This window comes from Blennius ocellaris (assembly GCF_963422515.1).
Source record: "Blennius ocellaris genome assembly, chromosome: 4".
Taxonomy (NCBI): domain Eukaryota; kingdom Metazoa; phylum Chordata; class Actinopteri; order Blenniiformes; family Blenniidae; genus Blennius; species Blennius ocellaris.
Window position 1 is genome coordinate 9774700 of NC_137653.1, and position 25986 is coordinate 9800685.

The window sequence follows — 25986 nt, forward strand, 5'->3', positions numbered from 1 at the left end:
TGCGAAAGCTGAAGGGGTTGTTTGACATTTAGAGAAGCCCATCTGCGTTCTTGTTGGAATTAAAAGACGGAGCTCGATTGAGTTGTAATGTTGAAGAATCACAAGAGGCTGAAAGTTGAAATACTTGTAATCAACCTGGTATCAATGTTAAAGGAAATGTGAACTACTGTTGTATTTACCAGATGTGAGGAAGGTATTCGCATCATACTGGCAGAAACTGATAGGAGGTAAAGATGTTATCAATTACTTCTCAACAAATGATTATATTCCATCAACAGTGGCAGACACAGAGCCTCACCACTGTCCATCTATACATTTTCTATATCATAGGCTCACACCTGCTGGCAATTCATAGACACCGATCAACCTAAACTGTATGTTTTTGGACTGTGGGATAAAAAAAAAAACCTGAGTACCCTGAAGAAAAATCCACTTGCACACAGGGGAGAACATGCAAACTCAACACAGAAATCCTGAGTCTGCCCACTTCCGTCATCACTCTAAAACATTCCTTTCTTCCTGAAATAATAGAATCAACTTGTAATCTTAAGAAAACCAGTTTTAAAATAAATCGGCGCAGATGTTATCAGAGATGAGAATTTGTCTGCATGTTTGCCCTGTGATGGGAGTGTAACCTGCCTTTACCTACCGTCGGACATATTGATGTTTGATTTTAGCAAAATAAAACAGATTTCCTACCGACAGTGAAATGACAAAATCCGACAACAAAGTCCACCCATCGGCACATCGAAATCTTTTTGTTGGTTCAAGTTTCAGAATGACTTTAGTGACTCTTGGTACCAGTTTGTTCAAGAAAACCTGACCCAAATAGAAAGATGTGTAAGTAAATACCGCAAATACTAAAGCTCAATCTGTTTTTTGCACCACTGAATCTTCTAGATGAACTTATTAATACCAAATGATCAAATCAGAAACGCCATCTGCATCTCTTACACCTTATATTGTAGTTCCAGGGTCAAATAATTAAAATATTTCAAAATGAATTGATTATAGCAGAGATGTAAGACGGTTATCAATGTTCCCATGCACAGGACTTCTTGGCGTGTTTCCAAAAATGTCAAATGAATCCTTTCAGGTGAGACGGTCAGTTTTCAGCAGAGTGCATCGAGGCGAGGCAAGGAATAATAAATACTCAATGAAAAGATGCCCAAACGTCACACCTCAAGTAACAATAACATCACACCATTTTAAAGAACGTATTACAATATCTTAAAATATTGAGCTGAAGAATAATTTTACAAAATTCTTTAAATAGTTGAACTCTTCTTCACGGTTAGATATTGTAAGGCGGACGTTTTGCTTCAATTATGCAATTGTGACCTGCGGCTCCCCTGATCTGATATGTTACACGGAATGAACATTGAACGTAAGATTCCAGTGCGAAACATCCTACCTGCCATGATGGGAATGTTTGTGTGAATCACTTGTAATTGAAATGGGGAAAAAGAAGCAGAAGAGGACTTTGACGAGGGGAGCATGCCAACGCTCAACACGGTACATGAGAAATGGGATCTGCTAATTATACTACCTTGAAGTAATTACTTGAGTCAGTTACGAAAATAACGCAACAGAGGTTATAAAAAAAAAAAAAAAAAAAACTAACAAAAAAAAAAAACAGGTGAAAGAAGGTGTCTTATACAGAAGTAACATGAAAGAATTGAAAGACGTCTGGATTTGGACCTAAACATGCCACCTTCCTAAAAACATGCATCCCAGTTTAGTTTCTATCAAACTAGCAGAGAAACATCGGATACAGTTATAAAGACGTTTTCTTAGGATCACAGACAGAGAAAACCTGGAATGTTATCTATTCAATTTGAAGAAAAGCGAGGAAGTAGACTATTTTTCCCTTATTAAATTGAATGGGGGGGGGGGATTCATTCGCAGGTCAGGGCAGGTGTGTCGTCGAATCGCAGCTCCGTCCTCACTGTAAGGATCATATGATGCCCGTCGTGAGGCCCCCCCCGCCCACCCGCCCGCACCGATCAGGCATCACGTTGCAGGACAGAAAATCTGATTTACATTAGTACTGCGGAGAAGTAGGAGAACAACAACAACAACAACAAAAATAAAACCTTAAAGTGCCTCCTGCTTTCCTTCGCAGGCTCACCACTGCTTATCAAGCTGTCGTGTTTTAGCGTGTGTAAACAATGTGTGTGTGTGTGTGTGTGTGCGTGTGTGTTCATGTATGTGTGCAGGAGAGAGTGTCGCTGTCTTCTCTGTTTGTAACAGTCATTTCTCTCGGCTGTCGTCGTTTCTTGCTGCGCGTGTGTGAAGTCGAGGCGATCAGTGACCAGGATACTGAGGTGGAGAGTACGGCGGCGGGGCTGCAAAAGAAGCAATAAATAAATAAATAAATACAAAAATTGGGATCAGTGTGTTATGTTTACTTAAAATATAAGGTGGTAATGGCACAAAGTAGAACAAATAAGGTGTAAGCATTTTAAATGCAGTGAAAATAAAAAGTTAAATCAGAATTTTTTTCAGGCAAAAGCGTATTTGAAGAAGGCGATGTTTCCACTGTGCTAATTATTTGTGACGAGATATTAAAAGAGTGAGTATGTCGAGTGAGAGAAAAACTGCTAGAAGCCTTGTAAATTGCTTCTCCTGTGTGTCTTAAGTACATACAGACGTGTCCAATTTGATTATTACAGTTATCTGATTACTTTTATTTATTCTTTTTGTGGTCATGTGCCCGAGCTCAGGCTCTGCTGCTCTTACCCTGGCTGTACGCAGGATCCATCAGATGTGGCGGGTAATGACCGGGATGCATCATCGGGTACTGCGGGGGCATGCCGGGATACTGGGGGGCCATCGGATAACCTGGGTGTGGATACTCCGAGGGGCCGAGCGGTTTTCCATAAGCGTCATACATGGGCTCCACGGGGTAGCTGGCCATGGGGATGTGCTGGGCTGAGGGTTGACGGGCAAACAGGAAACTCATTCAGGAAAACGCTGCTTTGACACTTTGTGCGCAGATACAAAGAGGTGGCGTCTCACCGTCGTAAGGGGTCCTGCCCCTCTGCTGCCTTCTCTGGTAGAGGTAACAGCAGGAGCACATGAAGCAGCAGACCATGGTGGCTATGATGGCCACAAACAGAAGGATGGAGGAGGCGATGCCTGCTAAAGTGGTGGGGCTGAGAGACGAGGAGGAAAAGAGAAGAAGAAGAGCAGGACTTGAGGCGCAAAGCATTTCTTACTTTGATCATCCCTGTGTTGCTCTCCCAACATCTCACTAATGACCCCCTCTATTCAAGTGGAGATGGCTGCGATGCCAAACGTCTGAGTCAGACTATTTACCAAACGCTGACCCCGATATCAGTGAGGTCACATGACGCGCATCCTTGCAGCCCTCCCCGTCTCCACCGCGTTCCATCGCCTCATAATCTCACCGAAGCAACAAATCCCCCCACATCTCATCGGAGGCTGCCGGGGCCCGCGGATTCCATCTCCCACTGGGCTCAATAAGCTGCGGGTTGTCGGCACGCCGCCGGGTAGTGATGGATGGCTTCTGGTGCCGTGCAGGAAAACTGTCACTGTCGCAGCCTCAGAGGGACGAGCTCGCCTACCCCAGCATCGTCATTCTGCCTCGCGAAGGGGACGCTGGTATTAAACACGATGACTACACAGACGGCTGATGTGACAGAAGCGCTAATGAGAAGGTATTATGGCCGAGAGCAGCCGGGGAGCGAGGGGGAATGAGCCTGGACGTCTGGGTGAGAGCTCCTCCAAGATTACGTTTTGGGACAAATCTGGGAAATAAATTGCGTGGAGATACAATAACGGTAGAAATCATGAAACTTAAAAGTCCCTTTCTAAGCGATGCAATAAATACCGTGAACGTCTGAATACAGGTTATTTGTATCCTGTTGTATAAAGAAGCTAAATATTTTCTTGACAGTAAATGCTATTAAAAAAAAAAAGAAGTTTTTAATTGGTTCAGTCTATCCTTAATTTCTATCACTGTTTCACTTCAGTTCAGCGTTAAAATACTTTGGAAGATACTTTGTTACTCTAATTGTCAAGGATCTGTGCTTCACTTCAATATCATTTTTTGGACTTTCTTTAAGAGGAAGAGGATCCTGCCTCCTTGAGAATGTACAGTTGTGGACTCCCTTCTTAAACTTTATTTAATATGAATACATGCGTATCCCTACTATCTGCTGTTTGTTCTATGATTTGTTTTTGTTGTACATAATGTAAAAACGCTCAACATAAAATGGAGAGTTACAAAAAAAGTACATGACCACCACGACAGCGACACAAACGTTGACAGGATGATTAAAGAATGGCCAGTATTTGTGAAGTTGAAAATACTTCTTGTGGTCATGCATGGCAATTATGGGTTCACACACACTATAGCTGTTAGTACACAGGTACATTTTTATATGAACTGTGTATAAAACCGTGTTTATATGTACATATGGTGATGCAGAGTATACCAGGTTCTACATGATACGCACACATTTTCTTTGCCTCCAATTCTATTTTTCTTTCTGTGAGTGAAACTGGTAGAAACATTTGAGTTTGGTGAAGACTTATTTACTCTAGATAGCTTCGGTAAACCTTCTACCAAAACGTCAGATCCACAGATCTTGCTTTGTAGGACATGCACATTTTCATTCTCATACTTTCACCTGGGTTTAGTTATACGTGTGAAGCTCATCTGGAGGAGAGGAAGAATCGGGAGCAATTAAATGGAGACCCTGCGACTTGAGTCTCACCTGAACTGGAAGAGCATGCAGCGTTTCTGATCGCGCTCGGTGATCATCTTGAAGGCGTCCAGGCAGCAGTAGCGGCGGTGGCAGTTGCCGCAGCAGAATGTGATGAGAGGGCAGTCGAAGCCATTGTGCCAGGTGCCGTTTTTATCCACGTACCACAGACAGTCCTCGTTCCCGCTGACTGCGAAACCAGCGAGGCACAAAGAGCGACACCACAGGAGAGATGATCAAAAGGTGCTAGTGAGGGAAGAGGAGCGGTGAATCAAAGGAAACGGCAGGTTCGAGCATCAGTTTGCGGAAGAAAATGTTCATTTTTCTCTGCGTTGTCTCTCAATCCCATTAACTATTCGTTTCTGTTTGTTTTTCATTGCATATTTTTGAAGTGGGAAAAAGTCTCGGCTGTTGAATTAATAAGAACACAGCTTTATAGAAAAAAAACGACTGACGATGCTTTTCAAGGTTTTCTTGCTCAGAACTTTCTGGTTTGGGAGCAGTCACTGTCAGGGCGGACAGCAGCAGACCTTTTGGAGCTACAGAACTGTCAGATACCCGGGGATTCAAATGACTACTTCACTCAAGTCAGCATTTTTAAGTTTCCATTGATAGCCTGACTGTGTAGTTTATATACAACATCGGCAAACAATCATATTGCCTGGCACAAGTTTATATTGCCTGGCACAAGTTTATATTGCTCGAGATGATACCAGCAACTGTGCATTTTGTCTGACCAACTGGCCAATAAAGACACACAGCCCACACATTTCTCACATCTAAGAACAAACTATTTTAATATGCCCAGTATCTTTGAGGCCACAGTGAGAATATTTCTGGTTTGAGTCTCTGTGATGAACTGCTGACCTCTCCCACAATACAGAACATACACTGATGAATGGGCATCGGTATCTTTTCATGTAAAATTGTCTAAATAATTACAGCAATTTGATGCAAACCCAATTCTTTAAATTCATTTGTGACCTCTTACTAATTATCTCCATATTCTCATTCATCCACCGAGGAGGCATCTCGTATTGATTCAAGCTGCAACTTCAATAAATAAATTAAAAGATGGATATTGGTTCTGTTGCAACTTGCGCTGAAGACCTGGCTTCATTTTATGCTGGGTGCCAATACTAAACAACTGCACCACCACATTAACAAACTAACCCATAAATCACTGCACATTGGTGATTATATATAAATGCTATGTGCAGCCTTAGTCTCTATGATATGAAAAAAAAAAAACAATTACATCCGACTTGCCCTCATCAGGCTGCCTTAGTACCCAATAAACTTAAGTCAAAAAGTACAAAAAAACTTTTTTTTAAATCCATGCTTGTATAGTAATAACAGCAACAATGTTTGTTCTCTATATCTATAGTTGAAAAAATAAACAGATTTCCTTGCTTCTTTTATGTAAACCAAATAATATGCTTCCATGACTGATTAAAAAAAAAAAAAAAAAAATCAATGCATGTCTCACATAAAATTAATATAATAATAAAAACTTTGGGGTTTTATGTTGTGAATGCAGCAGCAACAATTAAAAACCTGAGAAAAAGCCGGGAAAATCTATTTTAAACTCTTATGTGGCAGTGAATGGATCCACTCAATATTGACATTGGTGCATGCTGAAAAATGCTGTGATTTTATTGTTCCCTTATTCCATAGCTTCAGTATCTAAATAAAAGCTAAATAAAGATTATACAAGTTGTCGTGTGTAAATAGTTTGGGAGACACACAAAATACTCACACACACACACGTGAAATACATAAATAGTATGAGATTTAGCAACCTTTTTCTAAGTTTCTGGGTCTCCTTACCTTACATATGCAAAGCAGTGGTCTGTAGTAAAGCAATAACACATGAAATACTTCTTTAGGTTTGATTTAATTTACAGGATGAAGGTTTACATCTACAATGTGAGGATAAATAACTGTTAACCGCATCGAGCGAGCTGCTAGCTCTCCAGCTAACGTTTATCTCGTCAAGAAGCCCGATTACTGATAAAACAACGGCTTTTAACACATAAACACACTCAGGACTTCAGTAAACAGTGGATTATAACAACATGGATATTAAATGGTTTATTTAGCAGCTTTATGACGAACTGAAATAAGTCAACGTTTTCCAGCAGACACGACGATCTGCGTCTGGGGGTTAATAATAGCAGGGGTAATAAACCGGGGGGTTAAAAAAACAAACAAAAGAAACAAAACACACACACACCGGGGATCGACGTTTAAAACCCGTTTACCCGCCACAAGTAGCGGCGCGGCCTGGACGCCGATCCGGCAGATCTTACCGGGAGAAGTGCAGAGGACGACGGCGAGCAGCGCCAAAGTCACCGAGACGAGGGACATGTTGATCATCCCCATCGCCATGGATGCGAGCCGAGCCGAGAGGATGCGTTTTCTTGTCGCAGAGCGCGGGTTTCGGTGCGCGGGGAGTCGGGCTGGGCTAGCGGTGGCTCGCCGACATTATCGCAGCTGTGAAGACGGGTCGGCTAAGCTGGCAGTCATTTATCCGTCGAAATGACACATCGCGTCCGTGTGACGCCGTTCACCCGGGACGAGCTGGATGATGCTTTCAGGGACCGCCCGGAAGGTCTGGAAGAATCCCTCAACGCGAACGTCGCTCCGTTTAAAATAATTAATTGACTTATTAGAGACGCAGAGGAGGTCAGACTTAGGTATTTCGCTCAAATGAAACGCAAAATGTGAATAATATTTTTTGAAAAATCTCAGCAAATGGAACAATTTACATGTAAATTAGAAAAGAAAAAAAAAGCCGCAATTAAAGCGTTTGTATTTTTCAGCGATTACAGGACAAAAAAAATGAGGCTCTGTTAGAAATAAGGCTGTTGTGTTCCCTTTTTCACTTGTGGAAAAATACAAATTGAGGGTCATCCATTGTTCCTATTTAAAATGCTGCACCATGTGTTTGACCTTTCAATGGGATGTGCCATTGCCCCTACCCCCCACCCCCCCCCGCACACATCTTTACAGTGGTTTGGCCCACTGCCTGATTTCGGGTAGTTAAAACAAAAAAGGACAATAAACATTTCAGTTTTCTTGTTATTCATGTGGGGAAAAGATCTATTATATTCTGCTATTGTTCCTTTTACTATTCTCTATGCAGTTGAGCTTGATAAAAATGTTCATGTTGGTTTTTAACACTTGGCTGTCATACAAGATTATTGCACACTTCCCATACAAATCTACTTAACAATACATGCTGAATATTAGAATGTTTCCACACCCCTCCCTGATAGAGAAATAAAGACCTGATCAAAGGTGGATATTTACCATACATCTGCTGATATACCTCAACATCTACGAGCAGAAAGTGTAAGATGTATATCTGAAAATCGGTCGTTTGGAAAAGATTAGAAGAAGCCGTAGCGTTGGAACATATGTGCTCCACATTGACTGATTTGGCTGTAAGAAATATGAACACAGTCACAGTTGGAGGGGGCTTTAAGGATTTGAGGTCAATCCATCAGGTCAATCCATCTCACAGCTTCCACTTGTGGAGAATCTCACACATGCTAATAATATGTAGTAGTAGAGTCAAACTCTCGGGTTTCAAAATAAGGCACATTTTCAAATTAGATGGTTTTCACGTTTGTAACCCCAGACTTTATTTTAACCAAATATTATTTTTTCCAAAATGAACAAAAAGCCAATAAATGGAAAAAGAAAAGTAAACTAAACAATATGGATGACTTAAGTTGACTCCAATAAAAGCAGGAGAATCATATTAAGTCATCAGCACCCATAAAGGAAACGCGGTTTGTTCCACGTGAATCAAATATTCACAGGCAACCTAGATTTACTCACTCACACATCTACTCCTCCTTCACGAGAGGACGTGGCCTTCGCAGTAAGATAGTGCAGGAGTGAGTGAGTGACTCGCTGTCACACCAGTAAATAGCAGTGTTGAGTCATTTGGGCTATGAAAAGCACACAATGCTGATACTTTCAAACCGAGGACTGTGAGCTACCGGAAATCGAAAATATAAATTATAATTATGCTATAATTAAAACAAATATTCAAAATACATTTTTCATTAATTTCTATTCAGCCTTGAGTAGGCACTGCCAATCCTGCCAACCCTGACTGCACGTCACTGATCTATATACAGTTTATGGTATGTATGTATGATTGCTGTTGCCCAAGTCATTTATAGCCTTCTGTCCTCTATCATCTGTAATCCATTGATGGCAGCTTTAATCTATTTCTCCAATCATCAGTTTTATAAAAGTATATTTTATAACAATTTTGGGTCGTTGTTGTCATTTGTATGTAGTTTATTTTAGTAGTTACTGATGAACCAAATGTAATCGCTTCGTTATGAAGAAGTTATAAAGAAGAACAAAAACAAGAGGATGAAAAGAAAAAATGTGATAGTGGTGAGTGTGTCAGCTATGTGTGTTACATTATAAAAACGTTAGTCCCAGACACTTTGTCCCAAACTCCCAGTCGTCCACCAAACACCAGAAAAGTTAATTGCACATTTAAGTCCGTGTAAAGTGAATTCAGAAAACAATATCCAAATTAGTTCCACCCTGTAGTGCATCTGCCGAAGTTCCATGTACTCATAAGAGTACTTGTCTTCTGTTGTAGTTTCTGGCTCAAGCCATAGTAATAATGATAATAATAATAATTAAAAAAAAGCCTTAATAGGAGTGTAGGAATGAAATGAATGGTGGAACTCGGCTGCTCATATCTGGGACTTGAGGAACTTGCTCTTTCACCTGTAACGAGATTCAAACAAGCCCGTTGAGCTGCGAAAAGCAAGACCGGGTTATGAAGCAATCTGGAAGAATTCGAATGGTCAAGTCAATATAATCTATTTATCTCCAATCACGAGATTACAACAGATCCCCCTGATCTTGAGCAGACCGTTCACCCCTCCCCCCCCTCCCCAATGCACCAAACAAAAATGCAGTGCAGTGTAAGCTCAGGAGGTCCCCAGAAAATATTTCAGATTTTTTTTTTTTTTAAAGAACATATATTCAAATTGATCATAAATAAAAGCAGGAAAAGGTGGAAATCAATGTGAATATTTGGTCCACAAGGGACTTTTATTTAGAAATGTCATCCCAAATTACAATGGGTACAAGAAAATGACAAGGCTGTGAATCATCATGTTTTCTCAAATAACCACCATACCGAGACATGATGGCCTGCGAGTTTGAGCCTTTCTTTTCGGGGAACAGTCTAAAGATTTGTTTTCCTGGAAAATAAAGCCGCCAACGCTTCGCTCCCTCCCAAGGATCTTTTTTTTTTTCTCCTTCAATGTAAAGTCTTTTGGAAGCATCTACCCATGTTGCATTTCATTGTTTGTACAGAAAAAAACAAAGATAACAGGCTAAATTACAAATAGGGCAAGACCAGTCTGTCCTTATGTCGCAGTTCACCTGTCTCTCTGTGGAGCCTCTCTACCCCATCCTCTTTGTCCCGATTCAAGCTGCTTGGACGAGGAGACCTCCTCCGGCGACAGACCTGTGCAGTCGCTCTCTTTCTTTCCCGCTGTAACATCTGCAGTATCCGTCGTCCAATCACAAGTGTGAGGAAACGGGGGAATTATGGGTAAGTACATGACCCCCCCCAAGCCCACGTCCTTCTCCCGCCATGCCGTGTCCTCCATTGTCCGTTTACGGTGTTGTAATGTCACGATAAGGGCATTAAAGTTGAGGTGGGGGGCCAACGGAAGAGGACGTCAGGGTGTTGTTAAATGGGAAGATAATGACGTGTTGGGGCAACAGACGGAGAGGCTAGAGGCCGATGGACTGCAGGGTTTGTCTCTCGGTGTTGTTGAGGTGACCTGAGAACATGCTGTAGCACGGCTGCTGGGCAAACTGAGTCAGGAAGTCCGTCAGGTAAGCCTGAGGAGGAGACAGATGAGACGACGCAGGTCAAACACAAAGGGTTACATTTTGATTTGGGTCATTTTTTTTTTTTTGCACTTCAGATCATTAAAATATCCAGTAAAATGGAATGTGTTGGTCATCAGTCCAGTTTTCTGTCATAAAACAACTCGACATGTTCACTTTAATAAAGCAGCAAGACTCCCATAAAGTAGTTACATCTTCATATTAATACTCTAAAGCTGGTCAAGAAGGCTGAAAGTTAGCGGCCATAAAGAACGTTTGTTCATCAGCAGCTGCTGATGTGCAAATTGCGTGTTTGGGTCTTTAAGTCTAATCCGGCGAAGCAGCCATCCTTTCACCCTAAAGCTCTTTTTCTTATAATTGGAGCTTCTTGAGATTTGATGTTTTCAAGGACAGAAAACACGAAAACGGCAGCCAGAATAGATACAGAAGCTTCAGAATAAAACCTTTATACATGTCGGGATCTTTAATTAAGAGCACTAAAATAACAATGACAGTAGTCAGTCGAAAAATTGTCCTCATTTAAATCAGCACTCATGTATGATGCAAGCGCTTTAATGGTGTAAACATTATCACACAGACAATTCCTGTATTTATTTAGAAAACAGCTTCGAGTAGATACAAATAAATAAATAAACAGTAATTCAGCCAATATACATGATCACATCCTGGAATACTAAACATATCAACAGTGTTCATGAAACAAGCAGCAGTATAGTCTGCAAATGTAATAATTCCCCAGTCAATCTGAAATGTCCTCTTTCTGTGGCTTTCTTGTTTATAAGGTGGGTAAAAAAACTCAATGACAGTTTATACATTTATAAAGGTACACAGATTTATCCAGCATTTTTATGATTTTGTTTGTAGCAGCATTGGAGATTACAAACATGATCACTGGATGTATAAAGAGCATTTTAGAGAGGCAAAGTATTTTCAAAAGAAAAGTTGCACAGAGGTCCATCAAAGTAAATCCCCTCAAAAAAAATGAAAGAATAACTTATGTCTAAAAGTTCACAATATCAAACAATTCACATATTTTGGTGAGATATGAGATAAGACCAGAGAAGAATATTGGATACTAGAACAAAAACAGGTAAAATAAATTAGACAGCACTGCAAAAAAAATAAATGTGATAAAACATTAAAATAAAAATAAAGCCTTTTTATTTGTTAAATAAAGTTTTAAGCTACTTTTTAAAAGCATTGACAGTCACAAGTCGGGAGCCATCGCATTTTAAAGTTTGCCTTGGAAGGATGGACCAGCTCGTCTCCTGAAGTGGACACGAGGAGCAGAGTGGGTGAAGGAGGAGGTCAAAAGTACAAAACTTTGTTTTATATTGTATTGATGAATTGTTTTGCTCATTTTGTCGATGAATGGAATAAAACTAAACTCGGAGCTACGAGCTGTGCAGCAGCATTCTGCACAGCCCGAGGAGAGCCAAGACTGTAAAGTACGGTCTGTATGTCCTCGTCTTTGAGAGTCTGTGTCTGCGAGGGCAAATCATCAACATTGTAACCGATTAGTGGAACAACTGTTGAATAGCTGCTGTGTTCAACTCTGTCTGAACAAACAGCAGATTTTCCAAACTCAAGGATGACAAGTCCCACTTAAAAATAATAAATCCCACTGAATTGAACAGTTGAGACAGCAGCTCCAGTCAAAAGAGCATCTTCCCTCTTCGGTTGCTTCCATACTGACCCAGTAACACACTAATCATAAACCCCCTTTCGTGTGGGCCGGATTAGTATCAATGTGTTTAACCGGCATGAGGAGCACAGGGCTGCCAACGTGCCGACGTCACATCAGTAGGAGAGGAGGAGGAAAGCAGCCCTGCTTTCATTTGGTTTCAGTGTGGAAATAGTTGAGGAAATGGCTTAAATAATTCACGACGCTCAAGTTAAGACAGCTTACCTGCAAATCTATCTGATATATGGGGTCTTTCAAGGCATCGGGATCGTCCTCCTCATCGTCCTCATAATAGTCGTCGTCTGTTTAAACAGAAGGAAGCGGGACAGGAGAGCTCAACAGCAAACATCGAGAAATAACTTGGAAAAAGAAGCACTGAAGACAAAACAAAGTAACAGCCGAGACACTGGGGATGCTGCTACCATATTTGTTGGAGGCGATCAGATCAGAGAGCAGCTGCCCTGCCAGGCCTTCGTCCTCCTCATCGTCGTCCTCCCCCTCATCTTCTTCCTGTTCCTCCCACATGCCGCTGGAGTCTGCAACAAACAGGCAACAGCTGGTCACAGACACGTTTACCCGCTCTGTTGTCGCTTGCCTGTTGTTTACAGGCACGAGAGACGGTTTTAAAAGAAATGCACATCGCATCTGCGAAAGCCTGTCGAGAGTGACGACACCACCCAAACACAACAATGTGAACATCACTAAGCAGCTTAGATGGATCAGCAGGTAGGAAAAGCATGATATGAAATCAATTTATTAGCGAATAACTGCAAGTTTAATCAACAGAGCCCAAGTGCAATGCATTCTCAAATTTCCTGGAGCGAGCGTGGGCGTCAGAAAAAATGTTTCCTGATGCTTGGAGGTTTGATTCACTCATCTCCGCAAGCGGCAGGTTTTATCAAACTCAAAATCAATCAGCTGATTGAAGCGACTCTTTTTTTCCGTTCACCCTCCCCTCCTCACCTTGGCTCCAGTCCGCCGCGTTCGCCCTGCTGGCGTTCGACTCCACCACAGTTGACAGTTCGTTGATGATCAATTTAAAGATTTTCACAAGCAAAGGAATGTTGGTCCAACGTTCTGGATCTGTTTTGGGTAAAAAAAAAAAAGAAAAAGAAAGGCCGGACCTTTAAAATTATCGTTTTTTTACATTGCGTGACATGCATTGTTGAGATCGAAACCCCAGCTGGACTGTTCAATGCGTCCCTATTATCAATATCATTATTCCAGATACTAGACATTAATTTCCCACTGTGGATCCTTGACTCAAAACCCTGAACCAGAGTTCTGCACAGATCTAGTTTCATAAACCCACCCGAACCCGTAAAGCTCTGGATGAAACCCGACCCGTTACCTGCAATTACCCTCACATAAAATCCACCTCAGCCCATACTGCAAATCGCAAAGATTAAATAACTGTTTTAACCCGAGGCATGAGCAGCTGGAATGCACCGTTCATTAGATAAATGAAGAAAAAGCACGACAATCCTTACACACTTGAACCAAGAAATAAACATAAAGAAATAATATTCTGATTTCCTCCCACAATGCCGTTTTTCTTTTTTGGGTAGATTAACAGGTAAATCTAATTATCCAGCGACATGTGGGAGTGCGGCTGTGTGATGGAGGGGTGAGCTGGCCCCACCTTTCAGCATATGTTGGCTGGCTGCAGCCTCTTGTAACTATAGTCTGGATTAAGTGGATATAGAAGATGAATGACAAGTATTGTCCCTTTGTCGAAACGTATGGTGTTTGCTTAGACCCTATAGACCAAGAGTGGACAATCACATTTTCAGAGCGGTCACATGTAAAACTGCCGCGACTTCAATTTCTGATCCCTTACCGCAATCCATCAGTGTTCCGATTACTCTCTATTGTTTGGTTTTACAGTTACACTTTTGAGTTTATCACAAAATTCTGATATGCCCATGTCTTTATAAAAACTGTTCTTCATTAATCGTCCTTTCTCCCTCCCCTCTAAAGAATCCAGAGCCCGGGTCGGCGACAGACATTTGAATGGTTTCTCATCTCTCCCGGTCATGTTCAAAACAGACGAAGCTCATTCGGCTCTTACTCTTGGCAGACTTGGAACGTGTGCGGATGCCGTCCTCTTGGCTGAAGATTTCTTCTCCCTTCACCACAATGTCTTGGAGACGTTTGTCGTCCGTGTTCAGACTGTGCTGGAGCAGCTTACAGAGAGCCACAGTGCTGCGAAAACAACACACAAAGAGCTCACACATGCACAGGGGAACATTATAACACTGTGTTCCTTTCTTTTATAGGCTTTAACGCATTTCATTTCATCTCATTTGTTTTTTTTTAACCACAGCACTACTTTCAACTCTCCACTAGACCTTGAATATAACTTTGGTCTTTTGTATTTTCAACATGTCTGAATCGCAATAATCTGGCACATTGCACATCTGCTTGTTCAATAACTGAATTAAAGCATCAAATATGATAAATGTAAAAAAAAAAAAATCAACATTACTTTAATCGATAAAGTGGGCATGAGTGATGGATGGACTATTGCAGTGATGTGAAATGAGTTGTTAAAAAAAAAAAAAAAAAAAGTCTTCTAACCTGACTTTACCCTCGTACTGTCCGTAGAAAAGGTGTTGTCGGCTCATCCATTCCGTCATCACGAACTCCAGGGCGGGCTTCCCGGTCGGTCCCGGCAGACTGCACAGGAACTCCAGCAGAGGATCCAGCTGAGAGTGGACCAGGTGGGCGAACACCATGATCAGAGACTACGGAGGAGGACACCAGACAAAAATAAATAAATAAATAAAATGAAAGTGAGAACCGCACCAATTAAAGGTTATCGCACAACAAATCAAAGTGCACGTCCAGCCTACATCCCTCTCTCTCCCCCCCACCTGCATCACACTCAGAGTCTCGGCTTGCTGCATCTTGCTCAGAATGGCTCGCAGGATCTGGTCCAGCTGCTCCCCGAGCTCGGTTCCCGCCCGAGAGATCAGAGTGGACACCAGCCGGCCCACGAAGGCGGCCGTGAACTCGGACGTCCGGGGGTCCAGCAGCTGGTTGACCACCTGCATGACGTACCAGAGGCCGCTGTTGCCCTGCTCGTCCCTCCACTGTGCGATCTGCTCGAGGGCGACGGAGACGTACGCCCGCAAACACTCGCCGCCGTTCTGAAAGGAAGAGGGGAAAGTGACCCAGGAGAAGACGGTGCAGAGACCAGGGGAAATAAACGGATTTAGTATGAGACTCTTTAGTTAATTATACCACCACAAAAAAATCTGGTTTCAATCTGCATACTTCTTGGTTTTTGTATGTAAAGTTGTACAGGCTGTTGTGTGATGACAAAGGGAAGTGTTGAACAATAATTAAAATACAACACTGACAAGCAAAATGCAGACTGCATGCAGAGATTTATTAAAGTGTTTAATTCCAAAGAAAAAAACGTAACAAAAAATAAAAAGCACAAACTACAATAAAAGATCTTATTGGTTATGGACAAGTTGTGATGTATATTACTGTGAAATCCAGGAATCATTTTAGTTTTGCTTTTGTTATATTAATTGTGTGGTTTTATGTAGCTGATAATGGTCGACATCGACACTGAAGATCTGAATCAATGTATTTATATGTAAATGCATTGTCCCCTTTTTTAAATATATAAATCTGAATATGAACTGCTATGACAGTGGGAGATTGAGGAAACTGAAACTAATTCAACAGAAGCATGGCTGCGTAGAGCAGGAGGGGATTCCCTGGCAGCCACTCTCCAAAAACCCTCAATTGAAAGGCTTTGGGGTACAAACTGATGAAGGATGTATTTGAATAACATGTAGACAAAGAAAACAACCTCCCATAATGACCTTTTTCTTGTTGTTGTTGTTGTTATTTACCTGCATAATTGTGCTGTCGTCCGTGCGTAAGGTACACTGAGCCAACACTGGGAACGCCTGACATACCAGCATCTCTGACAGAGGGGCTTTGGTGTTGCGGACAACTGTGGTCAGGATGTCAACAGAGGTCTGTGGAGAGAGAAATTAAACACTTCTTCTGGTCATTGTAAACAAACAGCAACAAAGTGACGGGCAGTCAGATCTGCCTCACTGACACTCAAGAACGCCAGCAGTCAAGAATATTCTTCTCGAACTTCTTCCTACCTGATCTCCAAAATATTCTATTCCTGGACACTTTAAAATCCCAATTGATTTATTTTTTTTATTTAATCTTTTTCTTAGAAGCTTTGAATCTCAACTGGTGGCTCATTTTCAGTGGGTACAAGTCTTTGCCCGGGGGACAAAATATCAAGCGATCAGTGATTCTGCATCTGAGACAGATATAGAGAAAGCTACTAAAATCACTACAAAACCATTAAAAGAGCTGAACGAATGGACATGGACACAGTGTGGTGCCACTTCACGTGTAGCTTCATCAATAAACCCACTGTCTGCTGCTTTATTTTTATACTTACAGCGCAGAGTCCGGACGGGATCTTGTCGGGTGGAGCCTGCATGATGCTGACCAGCGTGGGGATGAGACGCATCTGCATGGGACCCTGGCAGCCTTCGATCTGCGCCAGTTCTTTAAAAATGTCTTGAGCCAACGACGCCACCACAGGGTCTGCCAAAACCAGAGAGGGAGAGTCTGAGGGAAAAGCTGAAGAAAGACTACAGAAAAAGTTTCTTCACCATCTTCTCACAATGCCTTCATCTAATATTTGAAACCACTGAGCAAAATGGTCAAAAAAAAAAAGAAGGAACAAACAAAACAAAAATGGTACCGTTGTTGTATTTGAGGAAAATAGCGATGGTGAGCGGACAGATCTTGTTCTCGGCGCTGGTGGTGAAGGCCTGGTCCACCGTGCAGACGATGCACAGAGTTTCCATGACCAGAGTCAGCACCTCTGAGCTGAACTGGGCGGCCAGCTGGACCAGCCCCTCCAGGATGCTGGGGAGGAAGGGCTGCAGTACGTGTGTGCTCTCCGACAGCTTCAGCTGATCACAGTACCTGGAGGATTATACACTTCAGTTTCTTGGTAGAACTGTGAAAGTCCAGGCAAATCCAAAAATTAAAAATATTACAGGATATTTAAAAAGTAGTTGAAGAATTTTTGGAGTGTTGGGGTTGGGGGGGGGGGTTGAACCTATTCAGGCTTTGTGAAAGCATTTCTACATTTCTTGCTTGATGCTTCCTTTGCTTTGTTTTGAGGTTATTCAAGTTTGAGTAAGTGATTGGTTAATGAAAAAGAAAAGAAACACACACACATGATGCACACAGACCGACTGGAGAGAGGGTTGGATTTTAATAAGCTTATGCTTCTTCCTACTCGCTTTTCAAGCATCATTTTCATTCTTTTTGTTTTTATTTATTATGTTCGAAACAAATGAAAACGTTAATGCCTGAAAGACACATGATGAATATATTTCTCTCGATTTCACACTTTATACAGTCAGCAATGAAAAAAAAAAAAAAAGGTAGAGATCATCAACTGCAAAGTCTATATATACCCTGAAACCTCAGAAGGTTGGCACTAAGACTGATTTCATACTTTGAATTTCCCTCCATATGTCAACACAGATTGTGTTGGCTCACCAAGACAATACCAGGAGCCGATGCTTGGATAGAGTTTCGGTCAAGTTCTATTTAATCCCAACAACAAACTCACCCCCAGATGGCCCTGACTGCGGAGATGCGGACGGAGGGCGGCTGGCTGTCGTGGAGGCCGCTGACGGTGGCCTGGAGGAACTGCTGGATGAGCTCGGGAGACATAGCCGCCGTGAAGCGACTGGCCGCCCAAAGAGCTCGTCCAAGGAGGAACGGAGACGCCGCTGGGGGAGACGAAACCGGAATGAGAAAAGCCAAGTGTTGCGAAAATGTGAAATTTCAATCTGCTATCATACAACAAAGTTAGACGGTTACGTCTGCATCAGAAAGGTTTGTTCTTTTATAAAGATAAAGAATATGATGGAAGTAAGTTAAATACCAGAATTTTCCGGACGATAAGCCGCTACTTTTTTTCACGCGTTACGATCCATGCGGCTTATACAATGACACAGCGAATATGTGGAATTTTAAAGGGTTAGCGGGCTACATGCTGCAGATATATCTCCGGGGCTTTATTCACTTTTCGTAGAGTGCCATCTGACCTCTGATCTGAATTACTGTTTTCTTAAAAAAAAAAAAAAAAAAAGCAAACAAAAAGAAAAAAAAGAAAAAAAATCTCAATCACACAGTGACATTTATACCCTGTGACAACATGGACGCCTGCGTATTATAGTCGGTCTATATAGTACGGTCTATATATGTACAACATTCTTTTCTTTTTAAATTAGGTGGGTGTGGCTCATATTCAGGTTTGCTCAATAGTCCGGAAATTACGGTAACTTTACACGAGTAGGAGAAGAAAAAATAAAATAAAAAAAAAATCGATCAATTTAGTCACTATTGTACATTTAAAATGCCACTATGAGACTGACCTGCCAGGTTCAGATCAGCCAAGATGACACTGGCCAGAAAACCGTGCATGTCAAACTGGATTCGGCCGTTCTTCACGTTCTCTGTGATGATGGCTTTGACAGAGCCGAGGGCCAACATACAGGCTTCGTGGACCTTCCACCTGGTAAAAAGCGAGAAGAGACCATTTTGAGGTTTGTTGGATAAAAAGCGGAATGAATTCAGTCTCCGTTCATTCATTAAAGCCGCCAGTGAGAGTGACATCTCTCCTCACCAGTGCTCGTTGCCGCTGTTCTTCGCCTGTTCGGCTTCCTGCAGGTGTCTGGTAGCGGCAGCGGCCAGCGCCGCTGCACTCTCGTTCTGAAACTCGGCGGCAACGGCCTACGTCCAAAGTTCAAAGGTTAAGGTTATTCACCGTCGTATGGTGATCGCTGAGCTGACTTCAATCCACAATAAACTCATGGAAAAGGCACATTTTCCCCCGATTTAGATTTCAAGAAATACATTTAGTCCAAAGTGAGTAACAAAATGAACAAGTTGCCAGCAGCTTCTGTGAAAGCTGTACATGTTGGGGAAAAAAAAGATTCTCTTTTAGGAACCAAGTATAACCTCACACACTACTGTTGCCCTAACCCTTAATGAGAAATTAATTTTCTTCGCCAACAAAAGTTGGGTGACCAACAAAGTTGGCTGAGAAGATTGTTTTCGTCTGCGTGCATTTATTTATTAATTGGCTTGCATGTATGTATTTTACCACTTGAACCAAATTGCATGAACTTTTCAGGGATGATTTGTCATCATCGAAGGACCAATCGATTAGATTTTGGGACGTTAACGGCTAACCATCATTGAATAAACCCCAAAAAACTGTGGGGGAAAAAAAGCAGATGAGAAAAGCACCTCACGGAAATGACCGTCGTTACTGTGGAGACGCTCCCTGCTCAGTGTTTCACACAGCGATGTAGCTACCTGACCTACGTCGATAGCAGAGATATGAGCTAATTGCTAACATGCCAACTCAATTCCACAAACAAATGTGGCGAAGGTTTGCGCTCTACCGAGTCTCGTTCTCGTCGTAAACGTCAATCGGTGGTGTTTTGGTTCTCACCAGCAGCAGGTCCTGAGCAGAGATCCTCACAGAGTAGGAGAAGGTGTCGTCATCCTCGTCCTCGACAAACTGCTGAGGGTTAGCCGTCCACACCTTGATCTAAAAACGACACGTAAACAAAACCCCGAAGCTCAAACGTGGACCTACGGGAGCATTTCTCAAGGTTTTCGCGGGCTGCTCACCTGGTCTTCGGTGATCTGCATGTACAGGATGATGTAGTAAATGAGCTCCGGCAGCGCCTTCTTCACCGTGTTCTTGAACTTGTTGTTCTCCAGCAGCGTGTGAACGAACTCAAAGATGCTGAACACCAGATTCTCAAAACCCAGAACCTCACCTGCAGGAATAAACCCGACATCGGGAGGCAAAAGCGTGAGTTTTAAAAGTTGTATGGAATGCTGAAGTCTGTCGGAGGACGTCAAGTTCTTCTCACCGTCCGAGTCAATCGGGTCGTCCACCTCCTCTGTGTAGTTGACTTCAGTTCTGACATAAGTGAATGTTTAGTTAAGAAAAATAAATCAATGTAATACAAAAAAAAAAACCCCAAAACAACTGGCTTCTGTAGTTTTTCAAAAAACACTAAACCAAATATGATTCATTGGTCACATTTTGTTTCAATGTATAAAAATTGCTACTGTCCCTTTCAGTAATTTAAACTGCATTTAAATTGAGACGAGCAGTTTTTTTTTGATTCCGACAGTCAGGTGAATCAACTGGAATAATAGATGCTATTCTAATTCAAAAAGGCCAAACGTCAATGTGGTAATGATATAACACTGATCCTTATCTTTATTCCCATTAGTTGGCCAATAAAAAAGTTAATGAGATGCAGAAGTTACCAAATACCTGTGTGTGTGTTTCCAAAAAGAAAGTCAAACTTGACATCCTGTGATTATAACAATAAAATTGACATTTCTATAATCCACAAATTGCTAGTTATTTTTTTATAAGCGGGCGCTAGAAAAGGATATAAAGCTGCACTTTCAGTCAGGGTATTCCAGACGATGGGTAATATCTGCTGCATGGAGGACACCATGGGTTTGGGGAAGTTCTTCACCAGCGCCGTCACTGCCTGTTAAAAGACAAATAATCCACTTGCAAGAGCTTCGCAACCACTTCAAATCAAGTCAAACTCAATTTAATGGTCATTTTACAAACATGCGTGTTCAAAGATTTTTGCAGAGTTTGCCTTCACAGCTGAACCGCTCACGATATGCTTGATCTGAGAAGTTTGCTGAGCCCCTGAAGCCTTTCACCTTGAGAACTTCCATCTTAAGGCCGCTGTCAGATGAGGGTCCATCAGGCATCTGCAGAGCCTGCACGAATGCTTCCGTGAACTGCTGCACCACTGGGAAGATCAACGCTTTGGCTGCACCCTACAAAACACAAGTTTTATAAACACGAATTAATTGCGGGAACAATATAAGTGACCAGTGTATCTCTCGCGTGTACCTTTTCAAGTTCTTCAATAGCACAGATGAGGTTGGCACAGGTGGTGAAAATCTCCACTGCTCTGGAGCGGGTTCGGATGCTGTAAACCTGCGACAGCAGAGGAGGATCAGGGCGGATGGAGCACAGAGTTATCACAGAAAACAGAACAGGTCCCACAGGGAACTGATGATGTGTGAGCATGCGGAGGAAACACTAAATAGCTTTTTAGTTGCTTGTCAGTTACATTAAACAGCATTTCAGACTAATGGAGAGAATGGAGATGGGCCGAAACAGCTCCATCGCGTCGGAATATATGGGTGCAGTCCAGCTGATGTGCAGAGATCGCAGTGGGAGTGGTACCTCGGCCATGGTGAAGATCTTGTACATCTCAGGCAAGATGACTGGCGCCACCAGCGGCATCTGGGTGTCGGTCACCTCCCGGGTGAACTCTGGGCGCAACAAGTTGACACAAAGGCAAAATTCGATCAAAATACCATTTCTTCTTTCAACATGTTCTTTCAGGCTGTGAAATTAGAACAAAGGATAGAAATGACTGCCATTTCTGCAAATACAGTCAGAATAACCTTCATTTATATCGTGCATTTTCACATTTGACAATGTTGCCAGATCGCAAAATATAAATGAAGGTTTTGTTGTGTCTGCTGAGCGATGAAAAGATTAATGTCCAACAACATCACATGCAGTGGAGCACATTAAACATGAAGCTTAAACATAAGCTTATTATTAACTCAATGTAAACTAATGATCCTGATTAAACAAAAAGTCATTTGGTCATCTCAGCTGCCCCGTTTGCTTACGTGTGCGTTATTACACACCTGTGAGGACCCTCATGGCGCCGTGCACAGCGTTGACTTCTCCGCTGACCAACATTTCCATCAGGAGGGTGAAGAGCTGCGGCCACGCCTCGGGCCAGTCCCAGTGGGCGATGGCCGACACCGCGTATGCAACGCTGGAGCGAACTTTGCTGATCGACTCCCGCAAACCATTCGGCAGCAGCTCCCTGATGGCGGCTTTGGCCTGCAGGAGGCAAACACTTCACTTTTAATACATCTGCAAAAGAAACCCTTTTTTTCATTTATTCGGTGTGTGGTGGATTTAAGTTAAGTGCCAATTTGATCGAGTATCTTTCACGGTAAAGTGCAGAATAAACTTTCAAGAGGGAGAAGAATAGCTTACCTGATCGGTGGTTTCTGGCGGCCTGAATTTTTCTGACTGGGAACACCAGTGCGTTTCCACATATTGCTTCAAGATGACCGACGCCAACTGCAAACCGACACATTCGTAAGCAAATCAGTAACGAGAGGGAAAGTGCTGAATGAACGTAAACGAGCCTGTGGGCTGGATGAGCTGTTTGTTTGTTCGTCCGTTTCGCTCACCTGTCGGATGGCGAGCGCTCCCCGAGGGTCAACTGTGAGCTCTGCCAAGTGGACGCCAAACTCTGCAACACGGACACACCAGCAGGGAAAAAACGACAGATGTATGAATTAATACAATAAACATTGAACAGCACACGGAATAATGCAAGAGTGGACAATAGATAGTATACAAGTCTTTAGGGAGGTTGTTGTTTACTGTCGTCTCCTTTTCTCACTCAAACCCAAACACCTGAAATTCTCTGCAGGTTTGTTTTGTTATTAAAAGGAGATTTTCTTTCCCAGCTTCGCCTATGCTTGCTCGTGTGGAATAGTTGGGATTTTTCTCCGGAAAATTGCTTGAATACGAAGTTAATTGTGATAAATGGCAGAACAAAATGACTCTTCGTCTTGCAGCATTTTCCCATTAAGGATTGCCACACTGAATAATCTTCAAAAAGGACAAAGATATAAATATACAAATGATGTTTGTGTTCATATTTTCTATCATCACACCACTGCTTCAAAGCACGCTTCTCTGATTAATCACACTGTGCGTTGCTTGAAATTCTTGCTCCAGCTGTTTACATCATCTGTTATAACCGGTACAACAATCTGCTGGGTTATAAAAACTTATGTAGAGGTTCCTTTCAACAGAAGCATCCTCGTTTCAGTGTCAGAAGCAGGAAAAGAAGAATGTCTGAAGCACGCAGGACGACATAAACATCCTCCCTGGTTCGAACTTGGCCTGCTGGATCAGCATCAAGTTCGACTCCGCCTCCGCTGGGCTTTACCGAGAGTGACATCAGGCTCCGGGAGACAATGTTAGTGCTGACAATCCTGCGGGGCGGCAGCCTCAGAGAGGGGCCAGCGGAAAGGGTCGGCCTCACCGCGACACCGCCGCACAGTCGACACACAACGTGCACAATTAGCCTTTCACCATCGGCACGGCGATCGCAGGAATCACAATGGAAAGTCTATTGAAGTATAAGCTGCTTACTGTATCCATCTGCTCGCCCTGTAGAGTTGCTCACAATGAAAGACAGTTTGCCACGAGAATGGCTCCTTCAATACACACATTTTTTTGACACTCAAACTAGGGAGGCACATGGCTGGAGCCCACCTTGTTGGAAGAGAGTGAGCTTGACCCGTCTTAACATGCTGCGGATTATCAGCGTTGGAAATCGAGTGAAAACCAGACATACGACAGTGTCATCCATATCAAGTCACAAAGAGATTGCAAGATCTTGAAAAAGTTGGATTGAGTTAATTACACCAGTTTAACTATGGCGTATATAAAAAAAAGAAGCTTCAAGAGTGTTTCTTAATCCAACCATTTATTATTTGTATCTCTTTATAAACTTTTACGCCCCAGCTGACTACGGGTGACGGCAGGGCAAGCACATAATACACACTCTGGATTTTTAGTCACCAACTGAACCCAAATGTTTTGTCTTTTTGGAGTTTGAGAGATAATCTACCTCAGCACAGGTACAACATGCATACCGAAGAAAGTTTCTATATTCAATATTTCATTTGACAATGACTGACCAACTAAGAGTGGGCTCAGTATTGTGAGTCCATCTCATGGTTGTACTGTCACCTTGGACTTAAAAAAAAAAAAACCCTCCAGATTAATGATATATTAAAACTTTCCTTGTATTTTTCAGTTAAAAGTACAGATCTGCGCTGAAACAGTCTATGGAAATGACTCAGAGGTTGATAATCTTGATGAAGTGTGAAGGAGGAAGCCAGTTCGGGACGATCAGGGTGGGGTGGGGGGGGGGGGGGGGGGGTGAACCTCCCGGAAGTGCCCCCCCTCCCTCCTTCCCCAGAAGGCATCTTCGCGGGAAAATGTGTCATTTACAGCGACAGAAGAATAAATGAGAAAAAGTCGGCTTAAGAGTAACGTTAATAATGTGTTGTGGAGTGTTGCTGTCTCGATCCATCAGGCTGATCGCGTTGGATTAAGCTCAGACTAGCATGATGGCACTAGAAACTTCACGGCTGAATGATTGTATTTTCCACAACTGGCTACTAAAACTCTCGACAGGGCTTTATTTGTTGTTGTTGTTAGTGAAGCAGGGCAGGGGGTGATCAGAGGTCCAGCCGGCCGCTGTGCAGTGGAGGCCGGGCTGAGGCTCCACATGTTCCATGTGCTGCCCTCCACGCAACTTCAGCCCGGTGGGACGGCGCGGAAAGCGGCCGTGTCACAGTCAGCTGCGGCGGCCGGCGTGACCGCGACATCAAGGAAAACATCAAGTGAAGGACGGGGCTTTTCCCCTGATCTAACTTTGTTGTGACTAAACTTCTGACACTGTGGCCTAAACGCTTCGCCACCGGGAGCAGGACTCTGCCGCTGCTAGCGCCTCCGCCGCTAGCCGCAGCCGTGTACGGGACGGGTCCGCTGGCAGCTGCCCGCACCCAGCGGAGGCCCACCGCGGTTAATGAGTGACCACACCGTGCTGCTGGCCTCCGGTAAGACCCTCGCCGCCACTCACCCTCCGTCACTTCCAGCACTTTGATCTGCTCCTCCGCGGCGGCGCGCACCTCTTGGACCGGGGAGAGGATGGCCGTCAGGGTCTCGATCAGAGCCTCTTTTAGCCCTTGCTGGACGGGTCCGGCGGCCGAACCGGGCCGAACGCTCGCCGCCGCACTCATGCCTCCGCAGTGTTTTCACTCGCAGCCCGCTACAGTCAGCCCACCAGCACCCGGGGAGGAGCAGCAGAGAGCCGCGGACGCACACAACCGGAGCGCGCCAATGCATGGAAACATGGAGGCGGGGTCTCCTGTTTCTTCTTCTTCTCTGCATTTAGACAGTTTTACAGCCTCGTTGATAACTTACTGCCCCCCTGTGGTGGTAGCAGTCAACACACCCTAAGTTTAAAAGCTGTTTAGAACAAACTTTTATCCGGTGTAGGACAAACGTGATAAACATTCATGGCTGGTGGAACAGCAAGAGGTATCAGGAGATAAGGAGATATGGGGGCAGGTGATCTGCTGTTAACACCCCTGAAAGGAGCAGCAGAAGAATGAAGTTGCAATGCTGTGCTATGCTACTAAGAAGCCATGGGTAACAAAGGATACCAGGGCCATCTTCAACAAAAAGAAGAGGTGCTCCAATCCAGGTGACGAGGAGGACATGACAAAGATGGAGGAGATGAAGGTATAGACCAGAGAGGCTAAGGAGAAATATAGGAGGAAGCTGGAGGAGAAGCTCCAGGAAAACAACATGAAAGAGGCCTGGAGCAGCGTGAGAAACATAACAGGGTTCAGACAGACCACCTCCAGAGATGGATTTGATGACAGGGCTGATGAGCT

At 43.1% G+C, this 25986-nt stretch overlaps 2 protein-coding genes across 3 annotated transcripts; both read right to left on the reverse strand.

Annotated features, from left to right (window-relative positions):
• Positions 1-2307: 2307 nt before the first annotated feature.
• On the reverse strand, positions 2308-7124 carry shisa4 (shisa family member 4; the record flags this gene model as incomplete). The annotated part of the gene is made up of 5 exons (XM_080495400.1): positions 2308-2348; positions 2743-2934; positions 3022-3158; positions 4746-4923; positions 7046-7124. 5 exons carry the CDS (start codon positions 7122-7124, stop codon positions 2308-2310), a joined length of 627 nt encoding a protein of 208 aa, XP_080351526.1.
• A 2675-nt stretch (positions 7125-9799) lies between these two features.
• ipo9 (importin 9) lies at positions 9800-25366 on the reverse strand. 2 transcript variants are annotated; one of them, XM_080494644.1, is made up of 24 exons: positions 25167-25366; positions 22690-22751; positions 22490-22576; positions 22129-22330; positions 21653-21741; positions 21314-21400; positions 21118-21237; positions 20833-20933; positions 20295-20353; positions 20047-20198; positions 19865-19963; positions 19031-19137; positions 18780-18919; positions 17969-18131; positions 17084-17310; positions 16775-16923; positions 16200-16328; positions 15204-15479; positions 14908-15074; positions 14399-14532; positions 13291-13410; positions 12750-12863; positions 12553-12629; positions 9800-10634 (listed from the first exon to the last, which is right to left on the reverse strand). In XM_080494644.1, the coding sequence occupies exons 1-24, from the start codon at positions 25324-25326 to the stop codon at positions 10524-10526; spliced, it is 3132 nt and encodes a 1043-aa protein (XP_080350770.1). In that variant the 5' UTR covers positions 25327-25366; the 3' UTR covers positions 9800-10523. The 2 variants fall into 2 exon arrangements, with proteins under 2 accessions (XP_080350770.1, XP_080350771.1); XM_080494645.1 differs by lacking the exons at positions 22490-22576; positions 22690-22751; positions 25167-25366 and having other exon boundaries at positions 22111-22193.
• Positions 25367-25986: the final 620 nt, after the last annotated feature.

Coding starts and splice junctions, on each gene's coding strand:
- ipo9 (XM_080494644.1), bottom strand. CDS start 25,326: ATGAGTGCGGCGGCGAGCGTTCGGCCCGGTTCGGCCGCCGGACCCGTC. Junction 17,311..17,968: donor GCAGTCAGGGCCATCTGGGG/GTGAGTTTGTTG, acceptor ATAATCCTCCAG/GTACTGTGATCAGCTGAAGC. Junction 13,411..14,398: donor ACGTTCCAAGTCTGCCAAGA/GTAAGAGCCGAA, acceptor TACCCAAAACAG/ATCCAGAACGTTGGACCAAC.